The sequence below is a fragment of the Salvelinus fontinalis genome, chromosome 23 (assembly GCF_029448725.1).
Source record: "Salvelinus fontinalis isolate EN_2023a chromosome 23, ASM2944872v1, whole genome shotgun sequence".
Taxonomy (NCBI): domain Eukaryota; kingdom Metazoa; phylum Chordata; class Actinopteri; order Salmoniformes; family Salmonidae; genus Salvelinus; species Salvelinus fontinalis.
In genome coordinates this window covers 49125914-49147905 of record NC_074687.1, presented here as the reverse complement: position 1 = coordinate 49147905, position 21992 = coordinate 49125914, and the positions used below count along the sequence as shown (strand labels likewise).

The 21992-nt window shown below is 41.7% G+C and overlaps 1 protein-coding gene across 26 annotated transcripts in view; it reads left to right on the top strand.

Moving 5' to 3' along the window:
- Positions 1–21992, top strand: part of LOC129821430 (E3 ubiquitin-protein ligase MYCBP2) — a 294275-nt gene that overhangs the window by 254676 nt on the left and 17607 nt on the right. For 18 of the 26 annotated variants that reach the window (XM_055879088.1, XM_055879085.1, XM_055879092.1 and 15 more), the window contains 13 exons: positions 19–276; positions 417–482; positions 1066–1305; positions 1403–1492; positions 1622–1702; positions 1932–2198; positions 10864–11147; positions 11462–11678; positions 12330–12431; positions 15168–15296; positions 16953–17085; positions 17386–17489; positions 18341–18529. In XM_055879088.1, the coding sequence (XP_055735063.1) occupies positions 19–276; positions 417–482; positions 1066–1305; positions 1403–1492; positions 1622–1702; positions 1932–2198; positions 10864–11147; positions 11462–11678; positions 12330–12431; positions 15168–15296; positions 16953–17085; positions 17386–17489; positions 18341–18529 (2160 nt within the window). The remainder of the gene's footprint in view (positions 1–18; positions 277–416; positions 483–1065; positions 1306–1402; positions 1493–1621; positions 1703–1931; positions 2199–10863; positions 11148–11461; positions 11679–12329; positions 12432–15167; positions 15297–16952; positions 17086–17385; positions 17490–18340; positions 18530–21992) is intronic. The other 8 variants (XM_055879096.1, XM_055879099.1, XM_055879097.1 and 5 more) reach the window with 2 other exon arrangements.

The following is a 21992-nucleotide window of genomic DNA, read 5'->3' as shown; positions in this document are numbered from 1 at the left end:
TCTTATTTATCTATATAGCTGGGAGGTGTTGAACATCATTTGACCTTCCAGGAGCTGTGCCTGGTGACCAGTCTGAAGGACCTGACCATCTTGGTGGACATCAAGACGTCCAGCCGTCCTGCCATGATTGGCAGCCTAACGGACGGCTCCACCGAGACCTTTTGGGAGTCGGGAGATGAGGACAAGAACAAGACCAAGAGCATCACCATCAGTTGCGTCAAGGGCATCAACGCCTCCTACGTCACCGTGCACGTGGACAATTCCCGCGACATCGGGGTGAGTAGGGAGGGCTGAAAGGGACATAATTCTCCAAAATCGAATTAATCAGATGCCACAATCTAAGATTAATGGAAAAACTGGCTGTTTTTCTCTATCTGTTTTTCTTTAAAGCCGCTCTTCTCTATCTCACTTCACAGAACAAAGTCACCTCAGTGACGTTCCTGTGTGGCAAAGCCGTGGAGGACCTCTGCAGAATCAAACAGGTTTGGCCTCTTATTTTTGTAATTTTTTAAAAATACTTTCAAAAATCCCCCAAGTTATGAACGTGAAGGAGAGAGATGCATTGAATGGGTCACAGACATAGGAGCAGTTGGATTCATACCCACGGTAACACACACAGAAAAAGTATTTGTATTTATTATGGAACCCCATTAGCTTCCTGGGCTCCAGCAAAATTAAGGCACTTATACAATTTTAAAAACATTACAATATATTCACAACACATTAACACATATGTGCGGCAGGCCATGGCTTTACCCGCCAGACCAGCCCTAGGCATCTGATTGTGTATGTTGTGTAAATAAGGAAAGGACTCAAATAATGCCTCTACTATTTGGGAATATAAGTGAGAAACAGCCTAATATCGCTAACCACTATACTACAGGATATGGCAAACTTACAGCAATTAAAGCCCTTCTGTACAATGTGTATATAGTAATTTACTGTATGTAAATAAAATCTGTTTTCAAAAGAAGGAACAGAGGAAAAGCAGTACTAAACATTTTGATTCACCTCGGTGTCAACACAACCTTCACTCACCAATCCCTTCTCCCCACCTCTCTCCAGATCGACCTCGACTCTCGTCACATGGGCTGGGTGACCAGCGAGGTTCCTGGGGGAGACCACCATGTGATCAAGGTGGAGCTGAAGGGGCCCGAGAACACGCTGCGGGTGCGCCAGGTCAAGGTGCTGGGCTGGAAGGAGGGCGAGAGCATCAAGATTGCGGGGCAGATCTCGGCCAGCGTGGCCCAACAGAAGAACTGCGAGGCCGAGACACTCCGCGTGTTCCGCCTCATTACCTCACAGGTCGGTTCAACTGTCAATCACACTATGGGGTCAAAATGTTCACTTTAGATCTAAGAGAATTGGCTAGGTTAAAGTTTTACCTTTGGGGTGTGTGTAGGTGTTTGGGAAGCTGATCTGCGGAGATGCTGAGCCCACCCCTGAACAGGAGGAGAAGAACCTGCTGTCATCACCAGAGGGAGAGGATAAGGTCAGGGGTCGTACTGTATACCAGGGGTTCCCAACCTTTTTCACTCACCCCCCCTATTTCACACTAACTTTTTAGCAAATTAAGATGATAAATATTGTTGTTTACATGTTATTGTTTACCTGTCATCAGGCGCCTTCAGATGCAGACCTGAAGGAACACATGGTGGGCATCATTTTCAGCCGGAGCAAGCTGACCAACCTGCAGAAACAGGTCAGTAGTCTCTTACCTGACAACCTATGGAATACCTGGCCAATATAGTGCAATTAACTACAATATAAAACTACAATACAATGTGATCTCTGGCTACAATAATCCTCAGTAGCAGGCTTTGAGGGACCGGGTTCAAGCCCCTGACTTTGCTTACCCTCTCCATGTTATCTTAACACTTGAAATTGACTTCATATCCCTCTTTCGCTTTCCTCTCCCTTCCCCCTTCCAGGTGTGCGCCCACATAGTCCAGGCCATTCGCATGGAGGCGACCCGTGTGCGTGAGGAATGGGAGCATGCCATCTCCAGCAAGGAAAATGCCAACTCGCAACCCAGCGACGACGACGCCTCCTCGGACGCCTACTGCTTTGAGTTGCTCTCCATGGTGCTGGCACTGAGCGGCTCCAACGTGGGCCGCCAATACCTGGCCCAGCAGCTAACACTGATGCAGGACCTTTTCTCGCTGCTGCACACGGCCTCGCCGCGTGTCCAGAGACAGGTGGGCAGTGTTAATTTCGTCATCAAGAATTGTGACTAAAATAGACTAAAAACACCTATTTTTCAGTGGTAATTGACGAGAGATAGCTGGCTAAATAGACCCAGAAAAAACTAGAACCAAACAACAAAAGTCTCTGGCACTAAAATCTGACTACTAAGTGGACTGGACAATAGTTATTGTAGAGATTGAGAGCATTTCAGTGACAAGCACAATTAATATTAGAAGCACAGATGTGCAGCACAATTCTGTTCATCAGTGGAAAGGACACGCCGCACCCGTCCTTCATCAGCTGGCGAGCTGCCTGGGAGCAAGCGATGAGTGTGGGCAGACAGGCTCCGCTCTGACTCCGCTTCCGATTATACACATCGTGCAGACGACTCTTGCTTCCCCATAGCTAATCAGTCACCACCAGCCTTCTAGGTATATACCCTTTGCTTGGTTATGAAACACAAGCTGCTTTACGAAATTAAAAACAATATTAGCCTTACGTTTAATAGTAAAACATATAGTCTAGTTATGTTTTTCTCTCCCTGGAGTATAGAAAGGTTTTAGATTTTGTAGTCTCACTCAACCCTCGAACTTTACCCACTGCATTTCATAGCTAGGTTCTGCAGCTGACGTACTAGCCAATTCTCCCTCTTTTCCTCAGAGAAAACAGCATTGCCGTTCAAAAGATATGACCCATAATACTACGTTTTTTTATTCCGGGTTGTTCATTGGCAGGCCACATTTTGCATTCATAAAGCATATCGCTGGCCGTTCTAAATCTAGGCTACTTGCGGACCGGACCGTTAATCATTTGTTTAGGCTACACCTTGTTCAGTCATGTTACCTCATTAGCTAGCTATAGCTAACAACCTGGAGCGCGATCAGCAGGACGTAGCGTTTTTGAACGTTCAGATAGAATGTTATGTACTGTCAGCATGCTTCTGTTCTTGAGTAATCCAAGATGGCGTAGCAGTCATTAACTTTCTCTTCGTCTTGTCGTGACTCGTGTATATATTATTTCTTCGCATATATTTTTTATATATTTTTTAACCTCAACTCCAACATACTGTCCCGCAACCCGCCTCACCCAATGTGGTATGGATCTGCTATTTTCTTTACTTTAGAACCGGAACCCCCAACATCAGCTAACCTTTACCCCAAACAACTCCTGCCAGTCTGCACAGCGCGATTCAGAGCTTACCGGACTCTTTTTCCCCACATTTCCTGATTCTTACCGCAAGCTCTGAACCTTTTCACCTGAATCATCGCAGCTAGCTAGCTGCTATCCGAGAGCCTACTCCTGGCTAACGTCTCTGTCCCGAAGCAAGCACCAATTAGCCTGGAGCTAGCCTATGCTAGGCCCATCTCGCTGAAGAGGTCCATCAGACACTCCTTGGGCTACAATACCTATTTTGCCAATTGGCCTGGACCCTTTTACTACACGGAGCCCTTCCGATCCATCACGACTGACCTGCCGACGTAACCGCCCGAGGGGGCTACAACTGACTCTTCCGTCGCGACATCCCCCTAAGGCCTTTCTGCTAGCCTGCTAGGCCCGGCCCGCTAGCTGTCTGAATCGCCATGTCTCCAGCCCGCCTAGCTACTCACTAGACCCCATGATCACCCGGCTACACATGCCTCTCCCTTATGTCAATATGCCTTGTCCGTTGCTGTTTTGGTTAGTGATTATTGTCTTATTTCACTGTAGAGCCTACAGCCCTGCTCAATATGCCTTACCTAACCCTTTTGTTCCACCTCCCACACATGCGGTGACCTCACCTGGTTTAAATGGTGTCTCTAGAGTAGAGGTCGACCGATTATGATTTTTTTAATGCCGATACCGATTATTGGAGGACCAAAAACAGCCGATACCAATTAATTGGATGATTTTTTAAATATATATATATATATTGTTTAATAATATATATATGTGTGTGTGTGTGTGTGTGTGTGTGTGTGTGTGTGTGTGTGTGTGTGTGTGTGTGTGTGTGTGTGTGTGTGTATATATGTATATATGTAATGACAATTACAACAATACTGAATTAACACTTATTTTAACTTAATATAATACATCATTAAAATCAATTTAGTCTCAAATAAGTAATGAAACATGTTCAATTTGGTTTAAATAATGCAAAAACAAAGTGTTGGAGAAGACAGTAAAAGTGCAATATGTGCCATGTAAAAAAGCTAACGTTTAAGTTCCTTGCTCAGAACATATGAAAGCTGGTTGTTCCTTTTAACAGGAGTCTTCAATATTCCCAAGTAAGAAGTTTTAGGTTGTAATTATTATAGGACTATTTCTCCCTATACCATTTGTATTTCATATACCTTTGACTATTGGATGTTCTAATAGGTACTTTAGTATTGCCAGCCTAATCTCGGGAGTTGACAGGCTTGAAGTCATAAACAGCGCAATGCTTGAAGCACAGCGAAGAGCTTCTGGCAAATGCAGGAAAGTGCTGTTTGAATGAATGCTTACGAGCCTGCTGCTGCCTACCACCGCTCAGTCAGACTGCTCTATCAAATCATAGACTTAATTATAATATAATAACACGCAGAAATACGAGCCTTAGGTCATTAATATGGTCAAATCCGGAAACTTATCATTTCGAAAACAAAACTTTTATTTTTTCAGTGTAATACGGAACCGTTCCGTATTTTATCTAACGGGTGGCATCCCTAAGTCTAAATATTGCTGTTACATTGCACAACCTTCAATATTATGTCATAATTATGTACAATTCTGGCAAATTAATTAGTCTTTGTTGGCAAGAAATGGTCTTCACACAGTTCGCAACGAGCCAGGCGGCCCAAACTGCTGCATACACCCTGACTCTGCTTGCACAGAACGCAAGAGAAGTGACACAATTTCCCTAGTTAAAAGAAATTCATGTTAGCAGGCAATATTAGCTAAATATGCAGGTTTAAAAATATATACATATGTGTTGATTTTAAGAAAGGCGTTGATGTTTATGGTTAGGTACACATTGGTGCAACGACAGTGCTTTTTTCGCGAATGCGCTTGTTAAATCCCCCGTTTGGCGAAGTAGGCTGTGATTCAATGATAAATTAACAGGCACCGCATCGATTATATGCAACGCAGGATAAACTAGTAATATCATCAACCATGTGTAGTTAACTAGTGATTATGTTAAGATTGATTGTTTTTTATAAGATACGTTTAATGCTAGCTAGCACCTTACCTTGGCTCCTTGCTGCATTCGCATAACAGGTATTCAGCCTGCCATGCTGTCTCCTCGTGGAGTGCAATGTAATCTGCCATAATCGGTGTCCAAAAATGCAGATTACAGATTGTTATGAAGTGAAATTGAAATCGGCCCTAATTAATCAGCCATTCCGATTAATCGGTCGACCTCTACTCTAGAGACAATACCTCTCTCATCGTCACTCAATGCCTAGGTTTACCTCCACTGTATTCACACTGTATTTACGTCCACTGTATTCACCTACCATATTGCATTAGCATTGAATAGCCCCCACGATATGCAACTTTTCAGGGAAGTTGGGGACCAATATACACAGGCAGTTAGGAAAGAAAGGCTAGCTTTTTCAAACAGAAATTTGCATCCTGTAGCACAAACTCCCCAAAAGTTCTGGAACACCGTAAAGTCCATGGAGAATAAGAACACCTCCTCCCAGCTGCCAACTGCACAGATAAATCCACTATAATTGAGAATTTCAATAAGCATTTTTCTACGGCTGGCCATGCTTTCCACCTGACTACCCCTACATCCCCCACAGCAACTTGCCCAAGCCTCTCCATTTCTCCTTCACTTCTGGCCCTTCCTTGGACACTGTGTTAATTAACCTCCAGACGAGCTTCAATGCTATACAACTCTCCTTCCGTGGCCTCAACTGCTCTTAAATGCAAGTGAAACGAAATGCTCTTCCATGCTCTTCAACCGATCGCTGCCCACAGCTGCCCGCCGTTCTGACTTGGAATATGTGGACAACTACAAATATCTTGGTGTCTGGTTGGATTGTAAACTCTCCTTTCAGACTCACATTAAGCATCTCCAATCCAAAATTAAATCCTATTTTGCAACGAAGCATCCTTCACTCATGCTGCCAAACATACCCTTGTAAAACTGACTATCCTACCGATCCTTGACTTCAGCGATGTCATTTACAGAATATCCTCCAACACTTCTCAGCAAATTGGATGCAGTCTATCACAGTGCCATCTGTTTTGTCACCAAAGCCCCATACACTACCCACCACTGCAACCTCCTGTATGCTCTCGTTAGCTGGCCCTCGCTTCATATTCGTCGCTAAACCAACTGGCTCCAGGTCATCTATAAGTCTTTGCTAGGTAAAGCCCCGCCTTATCTCAGCTCACTGGTCACTATAGCTGCACCCACGCGTAGCACGCACTCCAGCAGGTATATTTCACTGGTCACCCCCAAAGCCAATTCCTTCTTTGGCCGCCTTTCCTTTCAGTTCTCTGCTGCCAATGACTGGAACAAACTGCAAAAATCACTGAAGCTGGAGACTCATGTCTCCTTCTCTAACTTTAAGCACCAGCTGTCAGAGCAGCTCACAGTTCACTGCATCTGTACATAGCCCATCCAACTACCTCATCCCCATATTATTATTCTTTTTTTTTGCTCCTTTGCACCCCAGAATCTCTACTTGCACATTCATCTTCTGCACATCTATCACTCCTGTCTTTAATTGCTAAATTGTAATTATTTCGCAACTATGGCCTATTTATTGCCTTACATCATTTGCACACACTGTATGTAGACTTTTTCTATTGTGTTATTGACTGTATGTTTGTTTATTCCATGTGTACCTCTGTGTTGTTTGTGTCACATTGCTTTGCTTTATCTTGGCCAGGTCGCAGTTGTAAATGAGAACTTGTTCTCAAATGGCCTGCCCGGTGAAATACAAAAAATATTAAAAAGTTTGGCTGGCACCCTTAAGACTTTCACTTGAAAAACTAGAAAAAAATTCAATAGTGCTGTTAGTCCATATTGAGAATTCCTCAATAGTCAGAATTTATTTAAGATAACTCAAGAAATCTAACATTATTTAGTTATTTTTGCCGAGGAGATCTTAGTCCTGCAATTTTACATCTAACTGAGATGTTTCGTGCATTATTTGTCAATGAAATAATGTGCTTGAAAATGAGTCGTCTGTCGTTGAATGACAAACACTTCATTGAAGAATCCCTACTGTTGACCAATCACCGACAAAGGTGCATAGACTTCGGCTACTGGCTTCGGCCTGCCTTGAGGGAAAAAATGTTGCGTGCACGAACAGCCGGAATAAACCTTGCCAAAGACCAAAACGAACAAAAACATCACAAAACGTCATAATACAGTGCATTCGGAAAGTATTTAGACCCCTTGGCTTTATATACATTTTGTTACATTTACAGCCTTATTCTAAAATATATTAAATAGAGGATAAAATCTATCTACACACAATAACCCAGATCTTCAGAGACTTGTCCCTGCATTGTCTTGGCTGTGTGCTTAGGGTCACTGTCCTGTCCTGAGCGCTCTAGAGCAGGTTTTCATTAAGGATCTCTCTGTACTGCTCCGTAAATCTTTCCCTCGATCCTGACTAGTCTCCCTGTCCCTGCCACCAAAAAACACCCACAGCATGATGCTGCCACCATGCTTCACCGTAGGGATGGTGCCAGGTTTCCTCCAGACGTGACGCTTGACATTCAGGCCAAATAGTTCAATCTTGGTTTCATCAGACCAGAGAATCTTGTTTCTAATGGTCAGAGTCCTTTAGGTGCCTTTTGGCAAACTCCAAGTGGGCTGTCTTGTGCCTTTTACTGAGAAGTGGCTTCCGTTTGGACACTCTACCATAAAGGCCTGATTGATCTAGTGCTGCAGAGATGGTTGTCCTTCTGGAAGGTTCTCCCATCTCCACAGAGGAACTCTGGAGCTCTGTCAGAGTGACCGTCGGGTTTTTGGTCACCTCGTTAACCGAAACCCTACTCCCCCAACTGCTCAGTTTGGCGGGGCAGCCAGCTCTAGGAAGAGTCTGTGGTTCCAACCTTCTTCAATTTATGAATGATGGAGACCGCTGTGTTCTTGGGGACCTTAAATGCTGCAGATATTTTTTAGTACCCTTCCGCAGATATGTACCTCGACACAATCCTGTCTCCGCTTTACGGACAATTCCTTCGACCTCATGGCTTGGTTTTTGCTCTGACATGCGCCTTTTGCTCAACTATTGGACCTTATATAGACAGGTGTGTGCCTTTCCAAATCATGTCCACAATCATTTGAATTTACCACAAGTGGATTCCAATCAAGTTATATAAACATCTCAAGGGTGATCAATGGAAACAGGATGCACCTGAGCTCAATTTCGAGTCTCAGAGCAAACGGTCTGAATATTTATGTAAATAAGGTATTTCTGTTTTGTGCACATGGAAGTCAGTGCTGCTAGAATGGCGCTGGAGAGGATGGCTGACGTTTTACATGCTCCTAACCCACAGTGTTATTTTATTTTATTTTTTTTGCATTGTTTGAAACGTTTTATTTTTTTAAACTCATTTTGTACATGATGTTGCTGCTACCGTCTCTTATGACCGTAAATAACTTCTGGACAGCAATTACTCACCACGAACTGGAAGAAGCTTTTTCCTTTAACCTCTGGGGCAGGTGGGATGCAATCGTCCCACCGGCCAATAGCCAGGGAAAATACAGCGCGCCATATTCAAATAAAATGATATAAAAATCTAACTTTCATTAAATCACACATGTAAGATACCAAATTAAAGCTACACTCATTGTGAATCCAGCCAACATGTCAGATTTCAAAAAGGCTTTTCGGCGAAAGCATAAGATGCTATTATCTGATGATAGCACAACAGTAAACAAACAGAGTAGCATATTTCAACACTGCAAGCACGACACAAAACGCAGAAATAAAATATAAATCATGCCTTAACTTTGACGAAATTCTTTTGTTGGCACTCCAATATGTCCCATAAACATCACAAATGGTCCTTTAGTTCGATTAATTCCGTCGATATATATCCAAAATGTAAATTTATTTGGACCGTTTCATCCAGAAAAACACAGCTTCCAACTATCGCCACTTCACTACAAAATATATCAAAAGTTACATGTAAACTTTACCAAAACATTTCAAACTAATTTTGTAATACAACGTTAGGTATTTTTAAACGTTAATAATCGATCAATTTGAAGTTGGGATGATCTGTGTCAATACAAAAAGAAAACAAACTGACGCAACTTTTTTCGTAACGTGCATCTCTCAAAAAATTTACTTCATGTGACCCTCATTTACAATAGCCCTACTTCTTCAGTACACAAAGGAATAACCTCAACCGATTTCCAAGGACTGGTGACATCCAGTGGAAGCGGTAGGAACTGCAAGCAAGTCCATTAGAAATCTGGTGTCTCTAAGAAAACTCATTGAAAAGGCAGTGACATCAAAAAAATTACAATTCTGAATGGTTTGTCCTCAGTGTTTTGCCTGCTAAATAAGTTCTGTTTTTCTCACAGATATGATTCAAACAGTTTTAGAAACTTCAGAGTGTTGTCTATCCAAATCTACTAATAATATGCATATCTTATGTCTTATATTCTGGGGATGAGTAGTAGTAGAATTTTGGCATGCTATTTTTTCTTAAAGTGAAAATGCTTCCCCCTACCCACAAGAAGTTAATGAGTCCGACGTGAAGGATATACTGCTTTCCCGGGAACAGGTCCAAATCCCTGTCATTTGCGTGAAGAGAAGACTGAGAAAAGGGGGGTGTAGGTCGGGCTGCCTTCTGAGAATTCGAAGGCAAGCGAGTAAACTCCCATTGCCATCCGTTCTAATAAAATCGATGACCTATGAGCAAGATTAAACTACCAACGGGACATTAAAAACGGTAATATCTTATGATTCACCGAGTCGTGGCTGAATAACGACATGAATAACATACATCTGGCAGGTTATATGCTCTATCGGCAGGATAGAACAGCAGCCTCTGCTAAGACATGAGTGGCACTCTATGTATATTTGTAAACAACAGCTGGTGCACGATATCTAAGGAAGTCTCGAGGTTTTGCTCGCCTGATGTAGTGGGGTCTTATCATGATACTCTATCTTCCAAGAGAGTTTTAAGCTGTATATTTCGTAGCTGTCTACATACCAGCACAGACCGATGCTGGCACTAAGTCCACACTCAATGATCTGTATACTGCCATAAGCAAACAAGAAAATGCTCATCCAGACACGGCACTCCTAGTGGCTGGGGACTATAATGCAGGGAAACTTAAATCAGTTTTACCAAATTTCTACCAGCATGTTAAATGTGCAACCAGAGGGGGAAAAACTCTAGACCACCTATACTCCACACAGAGAGATGCGTAAAAAGCTCTCCCTCGCCCTCCATTTTGCGAATCTGACCATAATTCTATCCTTCTGATTACATGCAAAAAATTAAGCAGGAAGCACCAGTGACTCGGTCAATAAAAAAAGTGGTCAGATGAAGCAGATGATAAGCTGTTTTGCTAGCACAGACTGTAAAATGTTCTGGGATTCTTCCGATGGCATTGAGGTGTACACCCGATCAGTCACTGCATGATGTACAGTATATCACTCCAACTGTTTGATAACATTGACCACATGGCTATCCATTCTCACCCTTCACCTGTACCCTTTCTCCCAGGTGACCTCTCTCCTCCGTCGTGTCCTCCCCGAGGTGACGCCTGTGCGCCTGGCCAGCATAATCGGCGTCAAGGCCCTGCCGCCTGCCGATATCAGTGACATCATCCACTCGACCGAGAAGGGTGACTGGAACAAGCTGGGCATCCTGGACATGTTCCTGGGCTGCATCGCCAAGGCGCTCACCGTGCAGCTCAAGGCCAAGGGGACCACCATTTCCGGCATGGCGGGCATGGCGGCAGGCAAAGGCGTTACCACTGTCACACTGCCCATGATCTTCAACTCCAGGTGAGACTACAACTTTGAGATGTACCTGGGTGACGGTGTTGTTCCAAAAAGCTTGTTTTTGTTTTCCGTTGCTAGATGTTTTGCGGTGTTGTGCCCTAATGACCCTGGTACTATAAAGGTAGCCCACTTGGATGGGTTATCTCTCAAAAACAATACATGACTTCATCAACAAGCATTTTGAGATATTCTCATTTTTGGTTGTTTGTTTATTGTCTTATCAGATGTGATTTCTCCTTGTTTTGCTGATCATATCTCTGTAGTATTATGTCCCATACTGAACACATTGGTCTAACACTGCCACTGTCCATGTGCAGCTACATTCGCCGGGGAGAGAGCCACTGGTGGATGAAGGGATCCACTCCCCCTCAAATCGCTGAGATTATCATCAAGCTGGTCAAAGACATGGCTGCCGGGCACCTGTCGGACGCCTGGTCTCGGGTGACAAAGAACGCCATTGCTGAGACCATCATCGCTCTCACCAAGATGGAGGAGGAGCATCGCTCGCCAGTCCGCTGCATCGCCACCACCCGGGTACGGCTGTTTTCGTATCACACTACCGCGTGTGTATGTATGTATGTACACGTATGTGTGTACACGTGTGTGTGTGTGGCAGACCTTGGTTCAAATACTATTTCAATTACTTTCACATACATTTCGAAGTAAGTATTTATATATATGTATGTATGTGTGAAATATATATATTTTTTAATACAGTAGTTGAATATTGGAATGTGTTTCGAAATACACTCGGAAAGTATTGGCATTTATTTGAAATGTTCAAATACAATAATGCGTTTGAACCTAGGAGTATTTGAAATAATGCATTTGTAAATAAGCATTTAAAAAATATGTTCAAATAGTAAGACATTATCATTTATAGGACATTATTTTAAAATACTTTCAAATATTTCGGCCACATTATTTGAAAATAATCAATACACAGAAAGTAAGTAGCTATAACAAATAATCAAAATACACATGTATTTGAACCCAGGTCTGGCGTGTGTGTGTGTGTGTGTGTGTGTGTGTGTGTGTGTGTGTGTGTGTGTGTGTGTGTGTGTGTGTGTGTGTGTGTGTGTGTGACAGATGTTTGTCTGTACACATATGTTAGGTTTGTGTGTTTGAGTAAATTTCTTGGGGTATTCTCCTTGATCCTCTCTGTCCTCTCTCTCTGTACTGTAGTTGTGGCTGGCCCTGGCCTCTCTGTGTGTGTTGGACCAGGATCATGTGGACAGGCTGTCCTCGGGCCGCTGGATGGGTAAAGATGGACAGCAGAAACAGATGGTAACTTGTCCATATTGGCCTCATAGAACATGTGCACTTTGGCAAAGCAATATAGAGTCAAGACTTTGCATTGTAACTTGTAACCAATACAATCAGAGGGTGTTTTCAATGTAACCTGTTGAGATAATGCATTAATTAATGGATTAGATTTATAGCACTCAAAAGCGAATTCCTTAGAAATGTGATAATTTTTACATTTCCATTCATAGGACTATATGGTAAATCAATTTTAATTCAATCACTTTTTGACAGCATCCCTTTTGATTTAAACAAAACATCCATACATGTTTGCTCATGGAAGTAGGACCTGAATGCCAAAACTTTCACAAGATTAAGGTGCTCAGTTAAAATGTTTTTGCATACCCACCCATACCATGAGACATCCATGTCTTCATCACTGGAAAATATCAACTATTTGAGTATTCCTTAAAAATAAATTGCATATGTTGTAGCTTAGACCTTAATTCACATCATCTGAGGTTTTAGTGTTGTGCTCTTGAATACAGGGTGAGTGTAATTTCAATCATAGAAATAGGATTCATAGAATGGATCCCATCAGACCACTGCAGTTTAGCTGGTACACCATTGAAATGTAATTTAAATGTTAACTTCTAATTACTATCACAAAGATGACCGCAGGTCCATCCGCCTTAGCATGTAAACTTAAATGGTCATGCCTATTCTGTTATGTATATTTATATGATTTCAATAGGTTTCCTATAGAGGATTGACATGAATTTAAAATAACATATATTCCCATTCAAGTCAACAGTCTTTATAATACCATTTAAAAGTCTACTTAAAATGTTATTCCCATTTTAGCACAATTATCAGCCAAAACATGATACCCACCCTGTGTTCAAGAACATGTCTCAACAGATGGCGGGCACAACACAAAAACCTTAAGACGTCAAAGCTACAACATATGTGAAGATTTTTTTTTTAAATCGAAGTTTATTTTTTTGTCATTGTTGTTCGGAAACCACTGCCCGCAAGTCGCCACCACCCCCACCCTGTCCGTTGGTTGAGCATGTTGAACTGCCATGTACGCTCGCCCGGTTGCCCGGTCGAGTGTGTATAGCTAGCTACAGTTGAAGTCAGAAGTTTACATACACTTCGGTTGGAGTCATTAAAACTCATTTTTCAACACTCCACAGATATCTTGTTAACAAGCTAGAGTTTTGGCAAGTCAGTCAGGACATCTACTTTCTGCATGACACAAGTCATTTTTTCCAACAATTGTTTACAGACAGAATATTTCACTTATAATTCACTGTATCACAATCCCAGTGGGTCAGAAGTTTACATACACTAAGTTGACTGTGCCTTTAAACAGCGTGGACAATTCCAGAAAATGTCAGGCTTTAGAAGCTTCTGATAGGCTAATTGATATAATTTGAGTCAATTGGAGGTGTACCTGTGGATGCATTTCAAGGCCTACTTTCAAGGGGGAGGCTTGCAAGCCGAAGAAACCCATCCCAACCGTGAAGCACTGGGGTGGCAGCATCATGTTGTGGGGGGTGCTTTGCTGCAGGAGGGACTGGTGCACTTCACAAAATAGGTGGATATATTGAAGCAACATCTCAAGACATCAGTCAGGAAGTTAAAGCTTAGTCGCAAATGGGTCTTCCAAATGGACAATGACCCCAAGCATACTTCCAAAGTTGTGGCAAAATGGCTTAAGGATAACAAATTCAAGGTATTGGAATGGCCATCACAAAACCTTGACCTCAATGCTATAGAAATGTGTGGGCAGAACTGAAAAAGCGTGTGTGAGCAAGGAGGCCTACAAACCTGACTCAGTTACACCAGCTCTGTCAGGAGGAATGGGCCAAAATTCACCCAACTTATTGTGGGAAGCTTGTGGAAGGCTACCCGAAACGTTTGACCCAAGTTAAACAATTTTAAGGCAATGCTAACAAATACTAATTGTGTGTATGTAAACTTCTGACCCACTGGGAATGTGATGAAAGAAATAAAAGCTGAAATAAATAATTCTCTCTACTATTATTCTGACATTTCACATTCTTAAAATAAAGTGGTGATCCTAACTGACCTAAGACAGGGAATGTTTACTAGGATTAAATGTCAGAAATTGTGAAAAACTGAGTTTAAATGTATTTGGCTAAGGTGTATGTAAACTTCCGACTTCAACTGGCTGTTTTTGTTATCCAGAGCGTTGGTGACTGTAACTGTGCTGCTGGCAACAATTTAATTATGTGTGAGTGCTCTGAAATTGGAGTAGATAGCTAGAGCGAATTTACCAACTATGTCTATCGATAGTTGTCGCAGTACCATCATTAACATTCTACTGAAATGGTTACTTGCATAGTGGAGTCTTTTGTTTAGACGTGTAGTTAGCTAGCTAAACAATGAGCCTTAGTCCCAGCTCATAACGTTACTACCCTGCTTGAATCTGCAGGTAGCTAACCAACAAGGTTCAATGTTAGCAAGCTAACATTAGGCTATTACTTGCAATGCAAATGGCTGAGATACGAATAATATTACTACACAGATCATACACGTAACGTCAGCTAGCGTTCGCTAGCTAACAGTACACTTGAACTTGATATTAAATCACATTTGTGTGGCTAAACCAACTAGTTTCCTTAAACTAGTCACAAATTCAAGCTGGGAGTGCCCTGTTTTTTGTTGCACTTGACCACTGAAAGGTCTGTGCACAGCCCTGCTGAGGTGTTCAGGTCGTAACCGAAATTCTCGTGCTCCCATCCACAGCCCATGTGCGATAACCATGACGACAGCGAGACTGCAGCCATCATCCTGTGTAACATGTGTGGTAACCTGTGTACCGACTGTGATCGCTTCCTCCACCTGCACCGACGCACACGCTCCCATCAGAGACAGGTCAGTAGTACCCACATTCACCTGTAGGTGGCAATCTGCTCCCAGTCATTCCATTGCCTTCAGAAATGATTCACACCCCTTGACTTTTTCCACATTTTGTGTTAGACTGAATTTAAAACGTGTTAAATTAAACAACACAAATGTCACTGGCCTACACACAATACCCCATAATGTCAAAGAGGAATTATGTTTTTCGAAATCTTTACAAATTACTTAAAAATGAAAAGCAGAAATTTCTTCAGTCAATAAGTATTCAGCCTTTGTTATGGCAAGCCTTTGTAATGGCAAATCTAAATAAGTTCCCGATTAAAACAAGTCACATAATAAGTTGCATAGATTCATTCACAAACAATAATAGTGTTTAACATGACTTTTGAATGACTACCTTATCTCTGTACCCCACACATACAGTTGTCTAGTCGAGCTATTCATTTCAAACACACAAAGACCAGGGATGTTTTCCAATGGCTCGCAAATAAGTGAACCTGTTGGTAGATGGGTAAAAAAATAAAAAGCAGACATAGAATATCCCTTTGAGCATGGTGAGGTTAATAATTACACTTTGGATGTTGTATCAATACACCCAGTCACTACAAAGATTCAGGTGTCCTTAATAATACTGGGGGGAAAAATGTTTATCCTGAATACAAATCCAGTACTACACGTTACTGAGTACCACTCAATATTTTTAAGTATAGTGGTGGTTGCATCATGTTCTGGGTTTGCTTGTAATCATTAAGGACTGGGGAGATTTTCAGGATAAAAAATAAATAGAATGGAGCTAAGCACAGGCAAAATCTTGCTTTCACCAGACATAAGGAGATGAATTCACCTTTTAGCAGGACTATAACCTAAAACACAATGCCAACTCTACACTGGAGTTGCTTACCAAGAAGACAGTGAATGGCCGAGTTACAGTTTTGACTTAAATCTACTTAAAAAGCTATGGCAAGACCTGGAAACGATTTTCTATCAATGATCAACAACCAATTTGTCAAAGCCTGAAGAATTTAAACAGAATAATGGGCAAATGTTGGACAATCCAGGTGTGGAAAGCTCTTAGAGACTTACCCAAAGCCGTAATCGCTGCCAAAGATGCTTACACAAAGTATTGACTCGGGGGTGTGAATACTTATGTAAATTAGATTCCTGTATTTCATTTTCAATAAATTAGCAACATTTTCTAAAATCATGTATTCACTATGTCATTATTGTGTATATAAATATGTTTAGATCTTTTTTAATTCAGGCTATAACACAAAATGTGGAAATAAGTAAAGCGATATGAATACTTTCTGAAGGCACTAGACTGGGAGCCTGTCAATGTCATTATTCGTTCACCCTTTTCACCACCTGCAATAATGTGTATACCCTCATTTGTGAAGACCTGACCACCTATAAATGTTAAAGATGTTCGACACAAAATACAACCTAAAATGATTTTTCCACCTACCTTGGCTATAGTGATTTACGAGACAGTTTTTGGATATGCATTTAGCTTAAGGTATTTGTTAGTCATGCTGTGTATTTTCAATATTACCATTAATTCTGAAAATGCCTAACAACCTACAATCCAATTCCTATTACAACAGTATCCCTTTCTGACAGGAATATAATTCAACATGGCGGTAACCCTAGTCTGCTGTTTCTCTCCAGGTATTTAAGGAGGAGGAGGAGGCAATCAAAGTGGACCTCCACGAGGGCTGTGGGAGGACAAAGCTCTTCTGGCTCATGGCTCTGGCCGACTCTAAGACCATGAAGGCCATGGTGGAGTTCAGGGAGCACACAGGTAACAGACCCTGTCCCGACCCTTTCTGGCCCTGTCCAGAAACAACCCCTAGCTTACCATTACCCCCTAGACACTTGTGTAGATCTAAGAGGTACTGAATATGGTTACATTTCCACCTAGCCTATTAGAAGGTAAAGTGGAGCTACTACGTGTTGCTTATACCTTTCTAATTCTGTACGATCATTAAACGACACCGGCTGTCACGACTGTTGATATCTGCCGTGTGATGTTAAGGACAGGGATGTGTATGCCTTATGATCCTTTTGTTGTGCATAGCTAATGCTCTGCCTCTATGTGCAGGGAAACCAGCCTCCAGCAGCTCAGACGCCTGTAGGTTCTGTGGCACCAGGAACGGCACCGAGCTCTCGGCCGTGGGCAGTGTCTGCTCTGACCCAGACTGCCAGGTACCAACCACTCACAACATCCGACATAATGATCATTGTTCTGAATTGCATTGATAAAGCTCTTTTCATATTCAAGTGTTCAGAGAGCCAATCTTACTTAGTCCAGGTATAGTGATCATAGTAACATGTTGGATCTACAGTTGAAGTCGGAAGTTTACATACACTTAGGTTGGAGTCATTAAAACTCGTTTTTAAACCACTCCACAAATGTGTTGTTAACAAACTATAGTTTTGGCAAGTCGGTTAGGACATCTACTTTGTGCATGAGTACTTCCTGGTTGGATTTTCCTCAGGTTTTCGCCAGCCATGTCAGTTCTGTTATACTCACAGACATTATTTTAACAGTTTTGGAAACTTTAGAATGTTTTATATCCTAGCATATCCTAGCTTCTGGGCCTAAGTAGCAGGCAGTTTAATTTGGGAACGCATTTCATCCAAAATTCTGAATGCTGCCCTCTAACCTAGTGAAGTTTAACATTAAATTACATTTGTATGGCCTTAGCTTACCTCATCCGCAACTATTATGAAAAACGCAACTCGGTTATAATGATCATGGTAATGGATTTTCAACTGTCTAAACTTACCTTACCTGCCACCAGTGGGATACACTCAACTCAACTTGGCTTATTAGGCTTGGAGTCCATTCAATATATGGACATTGAAACGCAATTTATTTTAGACTGTACAGTTCATGAATTGAATTCCAAGTCACTCTCTAAATTGATAGATTTTAAATCGACTGCTGTACAGTATTGCACTGCAAAGGGTGTTGCTATTTTAAACACACTTTGAACAAAGTTGGATTTGATTAGATGTAAAAAGCATAATATGACCCTCTGTGTCCTATGTAGGAGTATGCCAAGCTGGCGTGCAGTAAGACGCACGCGTGCGGCCACCCCTGTGGCGGGGTGAAGAACGAGGAAAGCTGCCTGCCCTGTCTGCACGGCTGTGACAAGAGCACAGGCTGCCTGAAACAGGACGCCGACGACATGTGCATGATCTGCTTCACAGAGGCGCTCTCTGCCGCTCCCGCTGTCCAGGTATACTATACTGTACACAGAATTAAATACAATATACTATTTATTTATTAATAGTATATTGTATCGCTATGATACTCTGACTTGCTTGAATCAGTCTGACTTGGTGACTCACACCTGGGTTCAATTAGTATCCTTTCATATATGTATATATATATATACACACATAGTCGTGGGCAAAACTTTTGAGAATGACACAAATATTAATTTCCACAAAGTTTGCTGCTTCAGTGTCTTTAGACATTTTCGTCAGATGTTACCATGGAATACTGTAGTATAATTACAAGAGTCAAATACTTTTATTGACAATTACATGAAGTTGATGCAAAGAGTCAATATTTGCAGTGTTGACCCTTCTTTTTCAAGAACTCTGCAATCCGCCCTGGCATGCTGTCAATTAACTTCTGGGCCACATCCTGACTGATGGCAGCCCATTCTTGCATAATCAATGCTTGGAGTTTGTGGGTTGTGGGTTTTAGTTTTAGTTTAGTTTGGGGAGTTTCCTGGCCATGTACCCAAAATATCGATGTTTTGTTCCCCTTTTGCCTTATGGCAAGGTGCTCCATCATGCTGGAAAAGGCATTGTTCGTCACCAAACTGTTCCTGGATGGTTGGGAGAAGTTGATCTCGGAGGATGTGTTGGTACCATTCTTTATTCATGGCTGTGTTCTTAGGCAAAATTGTGAGTGAGCGCACTCCCTTGGCTGAGAAGCAACCCCACACATGAATGGTCTCAGGATGCTTTACTGTTGGCATGACACAGGACTGACGGTAGCGCTCACCTTGTCTTCTCCGTACAAGCTTTTTTCCGGATGCCCCAAACAATCGGAAAGGGGATTCATCAGAGAAAATGACTTTACCCCAGTCCTCAGCAGTCCAATCCCAGTACCTTTTGCAGAAAATCAGTCTGTCCCTGATGTTTTTCCTGGAGAGAAGTGGCTTCTTAGCTGCCCTTTTTGACACCAGGCCATGCTCCAAAAGTCTTCGCCTCACTGTGCGTGCAGATGCACTCACACCTGCCTGCTGCCATTCCTGAGTAAGCTCTGTACTGGTGGTGCCCCGATCCCACAGCTGAATCAACTTTAGGAGACGGTCCTGGCGCTTGCTGTACTTTTTTGGGCGCCCTGAAGCCTTCTTCACAACAATTGAACCGCTCTCCTTGAAGTTCTTGATGATCCGATAAATAGTTGATTTAGGTGCAATCTTACTGGCAGCAATATCCTTGCCTGTGAAGCCCTTTTTGTGCAAAGCAATGATGACGGCACGTGTTTCCTTGCAGGTAACTATGTTTGACAGAGGAAAAACAGTGATTGCAAGCACCACCCTTCTTTTGAAGCTTCCAGTCTGTTATTTGAACTCAATCAGCATGACAGAGTGATCTCCAGCCTTGTCCTCGTCAACACTCACACCTGTGTTAACAAGAGAATCACTGACATGATGTCAGCTGGTCTTTTTGTGGCAGGGCTGAAAGGCAATTTCCCCAAAAATGGTTCAGTACATTTGCATGGCAAAGAGGGACTTTGCAATTAATTGCAATTCATCTGATCACTCTTCATAACATTCTGAAGTATATGCAAATTGCCATCATACAAACTGAGGCAGCAGACTTTGTGAAAATGTATATTTGTGTCATTCTCAAAACTTTTTGCCACGACTGTGTGTGTATGTGTGTATATATATATATATATATATATATATATATATATATATATGTATATGTATATGTATATATATATGTATATATATATATATATATGTATATGTATATATATATGTATATATATATATATATGTATATGTATATATGTATATATATATATATATATGTATGTATATGTATATGTGTGTGTATGTATACACAGTACAAGGTCAACAGTTTGGACACACCTACTCATTCCAGGGTTTTTCTTAATTTTTTTCTACGTAGTAGAATAATAGTGAAGACATCAAAACTATCAAATAACACATATGGAAGCATGTAGTAACCAAGAAAGTGATAAACAAATCAAAATATATTTGGTATATTTGAGATTCTTCAAAGTAGCCACCCTTTGCCTTGATGACAGCTCTTGGCATTCTCTCAACCAGCTTCATGAGGTAGTCACCTGGAATGCATTTAAATTAACATGTGTCTTGTCAAAGTATATTTTTGGAATTTCTTTCCTTAATGCATTTGGGCCAATCAGTTGTGTTGTGACATGGTAGGGGTGGTATACAGAAGATAGCCCTATTTGGTAAAAGACCAAGTCCATATTATGTCAAGAACAGCTCAAATAAGCAAAGAGAAACTACAGTCCATTACTTTAAGACATTTTCTTCAATGCAGTCGCAAAAACCATCAAGCGCTATGATGAAACTGGCTCGCATGAGGACCACCACAGGAAAAAAAGACCCAGAGTTACCTCTGCTGCAGAGGATAGATTCATGGTCGTATTGCTGCAAAGAAACCACTACTAAAGGACACCAATAAGAAGAAGAGACTTCCTTGTGCCAAGAAACACGAGCAATGGACATTAGACCGGTGGAAATCTATCATTTGGTCTGATGAGTCCAAATTCGAGATTTCTGGTTCCAACCGCCGTGTCTTTGTGAGATGCAGAGGTGGTGAACGCATGATCTTTCCATGTGTGGTTCCCACCATGAAGCGTGGGGGTGCTTTCCTGGTGACACATTGATTTATTTAGAATTCAAGGCACACTTAACCAGCATGGCTGCCACAGCATTCTGCAGCGATACGCCATCCCATCTGTTTTGCGCTTAGTGGGACTATCATTTGTTTTTAGCAGGACACCTCCAGGCTGTGTAAGGGCTATTTGACTGCATCAGATGACCTGGCCTCCACAATCACCCAACCTTAACCGAATTGAGATGGTTCGGGATGAGTTGGACCGCAGAGTGAAGGAAAAGCAACCAACAAGTTCTCAGCATATGTGAAACTCCTTCAAGACTGTTGGAAAAGCATTCCAGGTGAAGCTGGTTGAGAGAATGCAAAGCTGTCATCAAGGCAATGGATGGCTACTTTGAAGAATCTAAAATATATTTGGATTTGTTGAGCATTTTTTTAGTTACTACATGGTTCCATATGTGTTACTTCATAGTTTTGATGTTTTCACTATTATGTAGAAAATAGTAGAAAATTAAGAAAAATACTTAAATGAGTAGTTATGTCCATAGATAGATAGATATAAATATATATATGTATATCTCTATATCTATCTCTATATCTATCTCAGAAAAAAAAGTAACATCATGTTTGCTAATGAGGATGCTAATGATGTGATAATAGCCTAGTCAGTTCACCAATGACAACAAAGCATGTTGAATAAGTAAACTCAGCAAAACAAGGAATGTCCTCTCACCGTCAACTGCATTTATTCAGCAATCTTAACCTGTCTAGGATGAGAGTGCCGCTAGCGGCACTCCCCCCCCCACCCCCACTGAAAAACCAGTGCCGCGAAATTCCAAA